The 12,008-nt window shown below is 42.8% G+C and overlaps 1 protein-coding gene across 1 annotated transcript; it reads right to left on the bottom strand.

Moving 5' to 3' along the window:
* Window positions 1-1,764: 1,764 nt before the first annotated feature.
* Window positions 1,765-3,161, bottom strand: prmt6 (protein arginine methyltransferase 6). The gene has a single exon (XM_035741715.2). The coding sequence runs from the start codon at window positions 3,093-3,095 to the stop codon at window positions 2,040-2,042; it is 1,056 nt and encodes a 351-aa protein (XP_035597608.1). The 5' UTR covers window positions 3,096-3,161; the 3' UTR covers window positions 1,765-2,039.
* Between the last annotated feature and the right edge of the window lie 8,847 nt (window positions 3,162-12,008).

Raw genomic sequence — 12,008 nt, 5'->3', positions numbered from 1 at the left:
CAACTGCTGATGTCACTAACAGACACAAAGGCCTGTAAATAGCCCTTAACTTATAAAAATATACAGTGGGGAGAACAAGTATTTGATACACTGCCGGTTTTGCAGGTTTTCCTACTTACAAAGCATGTAGAGGTCTGTAATTTTTATCATATGTACACTTCAACTGTGAGAGACGGAATCTAAAACAAAAATCCAGAAAATCACATTGTATGATTTTTAAGTAATTAATTTGCATTTTATTGCATGACATAAGTATTTGATTTGAGTACCTACCAACCAGTAAGAATTCCGGCTCTCACAGACCTGTTAGTTTTTCTTTAAGAAGCCCTCCTGTTCTCCTCTCATTACCTGTATTAACTGCACCTGTTTGAACTCGTTACCTGTATAAAAGACACCTGTCCACACACTCAATCAAACAGACTCCGACCTCTCCACAATTGCCAAGACCAGAGAGCTGTGTAAGGACATAAGGGATAAAATTGTAGACCTGCACAAGGCTGGGATGGGCTACAGAACAATAGGCAAGCAGCTTGGTGAGAAGGCAACAACTGTTGACGCAATTATTAGAAAATGTTAGAAGTTCAAGATGACGGTCAATCACCCTCGGTCTGGGGCTCCATGCAAGATCTCACCTCGTGGGGCATCAATGATCATGAGGAAGGTGAGGGATCAACCCAGAACTACACGGAAGGATCTGGTGATTGACCTGAAGAGAGCTGGGACCACAGTCTCAAAGAAAACCATTAGTATCACACTACACCGTCATGGATTAAAATCCTGCAGCGCACGCAAGGTCCCCCTGCTCAAGCCAGCGCATGTCCAGGCATGTCTGAAGTTTGCCCATGACCATCTGGATGATCCAGAGGAGGAATGGGAGAAGGTCATGTGGTCTGATGAGCTTTTTGGTCTAAACTCCACTCGTCATGTTTGGAGGAAGAAGGACGAGTACAACCCCAAGAACACCATCCCAACCGCAAAGCATGGAGGTGGAAATATCATTCTTTGGGGATGCTTTCCTGCAAAGGGGACAGGACGACTGCACCGTATTGAAGGGAGGATGGATGGGGCCATGTATCACGAGATCTTGGCCAACAACCTTCCCTCAGTAAGAGCATTGAAGATGGGTCGTGGCTGGGTCTTCCAGCATGACAACGACCCGAAACACACAACCAGGGCAACTAAGGAGTGGCTCCGTAAGAAGCATCTTAAGGTCCTGGAGTGGCCTAGCCAGTCTCCAGACCTGAACCCAATAGAACATCTTTGGAGGGAGCTGAAAGTCCGTATTGCCCAGCGACAGCCCCGAAACCTGAAGGACCTGGAGAAGGTCTGTATGGAGGAGTGGGCCAAAATCCCTGCTGCATTGTGTGCAAACCTGGTCAAGGACTACAGGAAACGTATGATCTCTGTAATTGCAAACAAAGGTTTCTGTACCAAATATTAAGTTCTGCTTTTCTGATGTATCAAATACTTATGGCATGCAATAAAATGCTAATGAATTACTTAAAAATCATACACTGTGATTTTCTGGATTTTTGTTTTAGATTCCGTCTCTCACAGTTGAAGTGTACCTATGATAAAAATTACAGACCTCTACATGCTTTATAAGTAGGAAAACCAGCAAAGTCGGCAGTGTATCAAATACTTGTTCTCCCCACTGTATATTGCCCTGACCTTGTTACCTTGCTTCTACTGTAAGACCCACTCATAGTGTAAGCAAAAAAATGTTTTTTCCCCATATAAATATGAGAAAGTGAGTTGCATACCATTTCAATTGAGAGCTTATTTGTTAAATGTATTTATTTCATTCCATCCACTTGAGTATTTAATTCAGATCAATTATCACAATACTTTGGCTCTCCTTCACAAGTTCAAAGTCATCAGGAAACTCTGTAGCATAAACTACACAACAATAGTGGGACTCTTTCCATCATTACAACTTAGGCCTTGGCCAACAATTAATTGCCAAGTGTCCCTCTGCTGCTAAGCCAGGTTAATGTAAGGTTGACACTGCTTAAACTGTCAAAGATTAAGTCTAAACATTATTGTTGAGCCTCTCCTGAATAACCATCAGGGATGGAAAAGGTCTTGGACTGTTTTTTGAGTTCTCCTATAGTGTAGTCCACATGGATGCATATATGTCTGGAACTGTCCTCTGAGGGAGACATGTTGACCTCGCCCACCACTGTGGTGTCTTGTCTCACATCGACTGGTTCATCCAGATACAATACTGCCTGCTTCCAGTGCGTCTCCGGTTTGAACGGAGATGTGGAGAGAACCAGGGGCTTCTCCTCGCCACCGGGAAAGGTCACCGTGAACCACACGCAGAGAGCGTTCACGGCAGACGAACCGAAACACTCGCACTTGAATGCCCCCTTCACGGATTTCAGCTGCTCCGTGGTAACCGAGTACAGATCCAACTCGGCGAACTTGGAGGGGTGGGAGAGCACGTCCTCTACCGTCACCAAGTTCACGGTGATGTCATTACTCATGATGCATTTCCTGGCGAAGTCAGACATGCACGACATGTCCACGTCGTACTGGTCCTTCACAGTTGACCAGAAACTTAGCCGGTCCTCCACCACGAAGTCATTGATGGGTGCAATGTACAGTTCGGCCTTGGAAGGCAAAATAAGGCCGCCGGCTTTCAGCCATTTGTCGCGGGCGAAGAGGACAGAATTCAGCATAGATTCGTGAAGCAGCGCGTACCCCATCCACTCGCTTACTATCACGTCCACCTGCTCCGGCAAATCGATTGTCTCCAGAGTCCCTTTAATCACATCGATTATGTCTTCCATCTTGTTGTGTTTAACGATTTTAACAGCTTGATCAGCGATTGAACTAGCCTCCACCGCGTAAACTTTCCTGGCCCCGGCTTGGGCGCAAAATATGCTTAGAACACCGGTTCCTGCCCCGACATCCAACACTACTTTCCCCTGGATCAAACTGCTGTTCCTCAGTATCCCTGTCCTGTACGTGTTCGTCCGGACAGTGTCTGCAATCATTTCTTCGTGAATGGTAACATCAGAATAGCTGTCAAAGTACAGGTTATCCTGCACATTTTTGTCTAATTTCCTTTTCTTTGTGAAGTGGGACATTTCGCTTGCCCTCAGATTCTTGTTATCACGTTGGAACGTCAGTGCATTATACTTCCGGAAAGATGAAACGGGTTGCACCTTGGTCTCTGTCGTTTTAGAAGCAGTCGAATTCGTAGATTTGCTAGCTATTTGTTTTTAAAGAACTACATTTCCCAGAAGTAAAGAGCGAACCATCAAATGACAGTGGTCGCAATGCGTTGTTTGATGCCGCGTTCAAACCATCTGTGAGCTCAGAACTCGGAAACTCTGACTTCAATGCGTTCAAAACAACTGGCTCCGACTGGGAAACGGTCCTCCTACTCAGAATTTCAACTCGGGCATCTTTCTAGAGCTCCAACTTTCCGACCTGAGGATCACTGACGTCATGATTGGGCGGTCGTATTTTTCCGATGTCCCAGTTGATTTGAACGCGGCATCATTCATCGATTGATCAGTGGATGACATGAGTAGCAGGACATCAAATATCATCTTGAAAAATAGTGACAAAGCTGTTTGATCATGAAAAATATGTAACTACTGAATGTGCACAACCACAACCATCCATATCAAATGCAGCATTAAAGAAAACTATCATCCCCATTTCCCTCACTCCTCATCATCTTATATCTTATGGTGCTTTCAAGAAAACTGCGAACTTGGAAAAATAAGAGGTTAAATAATGACGTCAGTGGTCTTGAAGTCGGAAAGTCGGAGAGACCCATGCTCCCAAAGAGGCCCATGCTCCCAAGTTGGAATTCCAAGTTGGCGGACCTTTCAAAATGATTTTTCCCAGTTTGAGCTTGTTTTTTCCCCATGTTCCCAATTTTCTTAAATGCACTGTGCAAGTTCGAGTTCCGAGTTCCCAGGTATTTTGAACAAGGCATTATGGAGCCTTATAAAAGGAAAACAATACACATTTTGTGAAATTACGATGCAGTGGGCATCATAGGCCCACATGTGCTCCATCAGGACATGCTTTGCTGTGGGGAAGGCCAATTATAGGCTAAAGCATGTCCACAAATAGTTCTAAGCTCTCCACCCCGAAAATGATGGCAGGTAGAACACATGTTTATGGCACTGTTCTCCTCTTCCAGTGAATCCTCTGTGACTTTCCCAGGTCCTTCCAGATATCCTATTCCATTTCACTAAGATGAAGAGGAGAGAGCTGCCAGGTTGTTGGGTTTTCCAGGATTCCTTTCAAATTAATACTTACGACAATGCGATGAAAAATGTGAATTTATTTTACATATCAGCTAACCACATCATATGTTATAGCAATCTGGTACCCGACGGTACAGTTGATGATGTGGCATGCAATCATTGGTTGAAACATGCAACGTCTGAGCAGGGGGACGTAACCAGTGTGTCTATCTGGCCTCCCCTCCCCTCACAGTTGCAGGTAGCCCCCCACCCGCACACACACATACACAGGTAGCCTGGCTGGTCCCATGCCAGGGCCAATCAGAACCTCACCACATCCCCCAATATGATGGATGACATGAATTCCCTTTAACCTTAACTAAATGACAACACATCATCATCGCCTGTCTCTCTAGAGACAGAGGAGTAGCTACAAAGCAGCTTTTAGTCTGACAAGCTCTACTTTTTTCGTCACCTTCAGTTTGCCTGCATGTGCTGCTTCTCTTGTTTGTGATGAAGTCACCTTGTACAGTTCCTATCATGGGTAGCAGTGTTGTCTATCTTGCTTTCTTCCTGCTCACTCTCTCTCTCAGACACCCACACTAAGATAACACACGTGTTTGCATAAAATCACCCTTGTTATATCATGTAATTTCCCAATCTCAAATTATTGGAGGATAAAAAAAAACACGTTTGCTCAGATGTGAGCACCTGATCTCCTTTAATTAAAGTTTTCTATCGCTGTTTGCTGATCTAAACCACGGGCTCACTGGAGTCTGATTGGTGAGTCTGATGGACAGCCAGGAGGGAAGGCATTGTGTTCACTGGGCCTGAAACACGTTGGAAAATTTCAGAGATGTTAAAGCAGGGAGATGGGAGAGAAAAGCAAGGGAGCTGATGGTTGGTCAACCATGAGTACAGCTAGAGAAAACCAAATCACTTTGGAAAAATCAATAACCTACCTGCCCAAAGATGATCTTTATTCTCTTCTTCTTTTCATGCTCAAGAAGTTGTTTGTGAATGACTCGTTACATCATGCTGAGACAGACAGCAAGAAGGATGAAGAGGACTGAGTGTGTGAGTATATCTGGTTTGTGTGTATGTACAGTCTGCTGGAGTTGTGGTGATGACCATGTACAGCACATGCCTGTATTTAGATGTCACTGTGTATGTGTTTTCTGTTTGGCATGTGTGTTTTGAGAGAAAGAGAGGCAGGTGTGAAGGTTCTGACTTCTGAGTTTCAGAATATAAAAACAGGGAGGGAGAGACAGACAGAGAGAGAATGAGACAGACAGACAGAGAGAGAGAGAGAGAGAGAGAGAGAGAGAGAGAGAGAGAGAGAGAGAGAGAGAGAGAGAAAGGTAGCAAGAGTGAGCAGGCTCTTTGTACTAGAAAACAGGATGTGGTGCTTCTTTTTGGGCAGCTGCTGTCAGTCTACAGTCCCCTAGGAGTAGCCTGACTGCTACCAGCATGACCAGACCTGTCACCTGCCTTAGCACTAGCCACACACACACAGACACACAGACACACACACACACACACACACACACACACACACACACACACACACACACACACACACACACACACACACACACACACACACACACACACACACACACACACACACACACACACACACACACACACACAGGTCCAGTGTCCTAGCAATCAGTCTCAGTGTCATGATCCCCCATTCCAGAAGACTAGCATGCTGAGTAACAGACACTTGGATGCAATGGCCGACTATCGATCATTTCCAGGGATCAATAGGAGAGTACTTTGATATTTTACTTTCATAGAACGGAGTTACATAAGCGAACAGTGGTCTGTCATTAAACAGCTTTTCCTTTTAAACAAAACATTGATTATTGTTTTCAATTGTTCTCTCTGTTTCAATGACAAACACAGTTCTCACACACAAACCATGTTTTTTTCTGTCTAGGATCTGAAACAGAGGAGAAAGCATGTCTAAAACCATGGGAAACACATACACACAAGCACAATAAGAGATATTATCAAGCGCAAATATATCGAATTTGTCTTGCAGCAGTTTGGATGAGGAGTATTGGAGGTTGTGGAAGCGCTTTCTATAAGCCCTCCTCCATCATCATCCCCCTCCTTCCCCATCATCCCCTGCCCCTCCTATCCCACCACCCTCCCCCTCCCTCCCGCATTCACCCTCCCACTCATTCTCCTGACCAGTTGCTGTGACAGGATCTTGGCCCGTCAATCATGGCCCCATGAATCAATTCAATAATTACATCCCCTTTCCCCGAAGACCTGCTTCCCCTCCTTCCTCGTGTCAGTTACATTAGACTGCAATTAGATTAAATTACTAAGTACAACCTGCAAATATGACAGACACCATGGAGGCAGGGAGAGAGAGATGCTGACTGCATCACAATTCCTCCTCAGTATAATTTGTATCTAGACTACAATTGGAAATATGCATGATTATTCACGGACGCTATTAGACATCTCACATCTTGTCCTTTTTTCACATTCAATCAACATGCTTGTACATTGTTGTAATATATGCATTGCAACTATGTTCTCCCAGGTTTCCAGATGAATCATGTTGTGTTCTACTGTATGTTGTGTGTATGTCAGTCATTGAAATTCAATTCCAATAACTTGTATATCCTCTTAAGGGAACTTCATGTGTGGTGACAGATTGGTGCATACAAGACACATAACAACACAGACGACAACAACATGTACAGTCATGTTTCAGTCTTTTGATACAACATGTGCAGAAGCCTTGTGCGAAGCCGTCCACGCTTCCCGTCCGCCTCCATATCACTTAACCACCAAGTCAAGTGAAGACAACACTGTTTATTAATCAAAGATCCTGTAAAAGAAAAGGTTGATCAGGTTTTAAGTGCTCCAAACGGACTGTAGCGAACAGATCATGATGGTGCACTTAAAGAGAAGTGCTTAGTGCTCTGAGTTGTTGAAACAGAAATAGCCACAGATGGTTTGAATAATTGCCCTGAGCTTAGGTTTTTAAACGATAGACATGCAATATGGTATAGACCATTGGAGGCTCCTCGGAGGAGGAATGGGAGGACCATCCTCCTCAGTCAATTTCATAAAAATTAAAATTGTAAAACATTTAAAAAGTTAGCCTTTTTAGATAAAACTACACAAAGTATAATCACGTCACCAAATAATGTATTAAAACAAACTACTTTGCAAGGAATGTCTACAGTACACTAAACAAAACTCTGTAGGGTAGCACCATGGTGAAGCCGGAGGACAGCTAGCTTCCGTCCTTCTCTGGGTACATTGACTTCAATACAAAACCCAGGAGGCTAATGGTTCTCACCCCCTTCCATAGACTTACACAGTAAGTCCAATCAGAGCTCTTGCAGCATGAACTGACATGTTGTCCACCCAATTAAAGAATCAGAGAATGAATCTAGTAGTGAAAGCATAAGCTACAGCTAGCTATCACTGCAGTGTATGACATGTGGTCAGTAGTTGACATCAAGAGAGAGAAAGACAATAGTTAAACAGTTTTTAACAAATTAATTCTTCCAAAATAAAGGAGAAGCAAGAGAGAAATCGAGAGATATTTTGTCTTTTATTTTTTTCAGTTTCAGTTTAGCCCACAAAAACTCTGCTCAAACAGATGGCTGCTGTGTTAGCTAGCTGGCTATGAGTGCTAAACTGCTTACTGATTGTACTTTGTAATGTTACTGCATGATTGTAGAGGGTTCACTAACTTGTTAGTTCTATTAGCTATGTTGATGTTACTTTAGCTAATATAGTGACAATTATGGAGGCTGTGTGTAGCGTTTATGATATGGTTTGGCTTGGAAAGTTTTTTTTGCCTGGTCATATACAGCTGATGTGTTGTGCATTGAAGTCCACAAGCTAAGGGACAAGGTGAGAGGAAGAGAGTGTACAGATGCGTGTAGGAATAAAACGTGGCTGTTATGAAAGTGAACTGTGTTTTGACTCATCATACCAAAGGATGCTCGTGTTTCTTGGCCCAAGCAAGTCTATTCTTCTCATTGGCGTCCTTTAGTAGTGGTTTCTTTGCAACAATTCGACCAGGAATGGCCGATTCAAGAGGTCTCCTCTGAACAGTTGATGCATTTATTTGGGCTGCAATTTCTGAGGCTGGTAACTCTAATGAACTTATCCTCTGTAGCAGAGTAACTCTTCCTTTCCTGTGGCGGTCCTCATGAGAGCCAGTTTCATCATAGTGCTTGATGGTTTTTAAACCTATCCTCTGTAGCAGAGGTAACTCTTCCTTTCCTGTGGCGGTCCTCATGAGAGCCAGTTTCATCATAGTGCTTGATGGTTTTTAAACTTATCCTCTGTAGCAGAGGTAACTCTTCCTTTCCTGTGGCGGTCCTCATGAGAGCCAGTTTCATCATAGTGCTTGATGGTTTTTGCGGCTGCAATTGAAGCAACGTTCAAAGTTCTTTAATTCTTCCGAATGGACTGACTGTCATGTCTTAAAGTAATGCCGGACTGTAGTTTGTCTTTGCTGATTTGAACTGTTCTTGCCATAATATGGACTTAGTATTTTACCAAATAGGGCTATCTTCTACCTTGCCACAACACAATTGTTTGGCTGAAATGCATTAAGAAGTCTGTAGCACAGTTGGTAGAGCATGGCGCTTGTAACGCCAGGGTAGTGGGTTCGATTCCCGGGACCACCCATACGTAGAATGTATGCACACATGACTGTAAGTCGCTTTGGATAAAAGCGCCTGCTAAATGGCATATATTATTATTATTATATTATAAGGAAAGAAATTCCACAACTTAACATTTAACAAGGCACACCTGTTAATTGAAATGCATTCCAGGTACTACCTCATGAATCTGGTTGAGAGGTTGCCAAGAGTGTGCAAAGCTGTCATCATGGCAAAGGGTGGCTACTTTGAAGAATCTCAAATGTAAATATATTTAGATTTGTTTAACACTTTTTTGGTTACTACATGATTCATTATGTGTTATTTCACAGTTTTGATGTCTTCACTATTATTCTACAATGTAGAAAATAGTAAAACTAAAGAAAAACCCTTGAATGAGTAGGTGAGTCCAAACTTTTGACTGTTACAGTACATTTTAAACAGAGTCTCAGTGTCACTCTGTTACTGTTGAAATGCCCTTTAGTTTTTCAACTATGGCACGTGACATGGTTCAATGCACCAATAAATCAGCACACTCGACTTTTTCAGTTTTTCCAATTGGTGGCGTCTTGAAGGTAAAATTAAGATGATGTATACCGTGCTAATGAAGATACAAAAAATAGTAACGGAGCACCATGTACAATAGTCCCAGTCGGTATTAAATAGAACTTTGCGTCTTGTGGTTACCTAGGTTACCCCATTGGCTCACAGCAAATACTTCACCTTTTTCAAAGACGATTTTCTTGTTGTCTGTTGTTTTAGTAAATTACAAAACTACATTTAAGAAAAGTACATGTCTAAAGATGACTTTTCAACAGTGCCTGCTCCCGAGTGTTCTCACTCCTTAGAAAAACACAATGTTGTAGGGCTTCCCTTATGCCCCTTTTCATGTCGATACTAGCAACCACATGAGTGAGTGCTAGCGAGCTACCGACCGGAACATTAACCTAGCCAAGACCAAGAACACAAACAAATGGACTAACGTTATACAGCAACAAGTACTCAGTGGAGTTAAACTATACTAAACAAGTTAAATATCTTACATGTGATGAAATGTTTTCCACACACATAGCTACTGTATGTTTAGCCTACTTGGGACACCGGGTCCACACATTTCCCACTCTCCCACGCTGAATATTCTGTAGCTACAGTGCTCTTATTGCAGGCGCTATTGTACGGCAAACTTTCTCAAACGAGGCATTTGTGGTAAATGCATGGGGTCTGCAAGTTTATATGAACCTCAGCTATTCTGAGTTGCATCTGATTTTCTGTTATTTGTACATTGCATAAGCATAATTGATAGGACCATAGGACACACCTTGAAGCATAGATAGATGCATATTCAAGTCAAATGCTATAATATTACCAGGCGTGCAGGACAGGCTATGTGTGGACACTAGGCGCACAGCAGTCTATGTGTGGCCACCACATGGAAATGGCCAATTAGCATGCAGGTGATAATTGGAAGGATAGCAGACATCTGGCTTATTGACGGTAGAGCCTGGTTTGTTTAAAAACTCAGATAGGGAACTAGGAGGAGATGAGATCCTTTAGGTTTCTCCTCAACACTGACTTTGAGGTTATGAAAATCAAAATCAATGCTTTTCAGTCTGAGACGTGGGTGGCAGTGGCAGCATTACCAATGTGTTCAGTTCTCTCTCTCTCTGCTGTGAATACAGTAAGTCGTTCTGTCTCTGTGTCTCCCAGGTGCAGACTAGACTAGTGAAGGCCGTTATGAGGAAACTCTGAAGTGTCAATCATGTCTGGAGTGGAGTGGGCCTTGCTGTCTGAAAAGACTGAGACCATATTCAAACTATTGGTCCAGACTCGTGATGGAAGGAAAGAAAATAGCAATATGGCTAAAGACACCTACGGGGGATGGAGGGAGGGAGAGAGGGAGAGAGAGAGCATGTGTGTGCATGTCTCTCTGTCTGTATTGCCGCCGTGCGTGCTTTCATCTGTGCATGTGTCTGTGTGTGAGAGAAAGCATGATTAAAATAACATCCTAAATCCATCATTATCATACCTGGTGTGTCATTTGGCTCAATTAAAGCAGCAAGTCTAAGTTGACATGGATATGTAGCAGATCCACCTCCTTATGGTGCTGGAAACAAAGCAGTTCCTGGAATGATATTGGTGCATTTTTGGGCTAAAAGTGCAGTGGTGTTCTAGACTTCCTCCTACTGTCTGTCAACTGTGGCAGGCGGGCTAGACTATTAGCTGTACAGTATTGCTCTCTCTCATCCTTTTAGAAAAATCCATTCTGGTACATTAGCACAACGTCTAATTGGTAGGCACTGTGTGTCTAATTGCATGCATTGATTTGTCCACAAACCTCCTCCACTTGAAATTACATTTATAAAAAGGGAGGACTTTAAATTAGATTAAACTAAAATGAAAGCGTTAATTTCATGTTCAGCTGAATTTCATATGGTTTTGATGCAAAGATAGGATTTGAAACAGCAGTCCTTTCATTACTTGAAGTGCTGTATGCAGTAACATTTCATTGCATTTGAACTCTGCATTCCTATTGAAATTCTGTTCAGGCCTTTGCACGGAGGCATGTGCCAATAGTAACCTCTTAAGTCTTTCACTACAGCCTATTCAGTACGCTGTTCGATACCATTGGAACCAGACTCGCATTAGAGCTCCATTTCACCTCAAAGATATGAATTTATGATTTCTCGGCTATCTCTCGTGTTTTCTTATCAAGCGTACATTTATTTTTTTACACTCCCAGGCTTGCATGTTTTTACCTAGAATGCATCGCTCCATACATCTGTTTGGCCAGATGGGACAGAAATGCACACTCTTGGGCAATTCTGTCCTTGATTACATGGATGCCTATGTAAGCAGTGTTTTTTTTTATGAGATTGAGCGACGTGGTGACATCAAAGCAGATTCTAAAACACAGGAGGGTTGTGGTTGATTTGCCGGTGAACACCGTCTGGAGGAGGACTGCATGTCTTTGACAGGAAGTAATCAGGTATTCTTTAGGTATGCAAGACATGTTGACTGTTAATAGACTGTTAAATTATTAATTAACAACTTTTTTCTCCTTCTCTTTAATAATTCATGATAGTCACACACACACTTCTGTAGCCTATGTTAGCAATGTGCATCTATTGATTCATGTGCC

The sequence above is a fragment of the Oncorhynchus keta genome, chromosome 28 (assembly GCF_023373465.1).
Source record: "Oncorhynchus keta strain PuntledgeMale-10-30-2019 chromosome 28, Oket_V2, whole genome shotgun sequence".
Lineage (NCBI taxonomy): Eukaryota > Metazoa > Chordata > Actinopteri > Salmoniformes > Salmonidae > Oncorhynchus > Oncorhynchus keta.
This window is presented reverse-complemented; position numbering and strand designations above follow the sequence as displayed.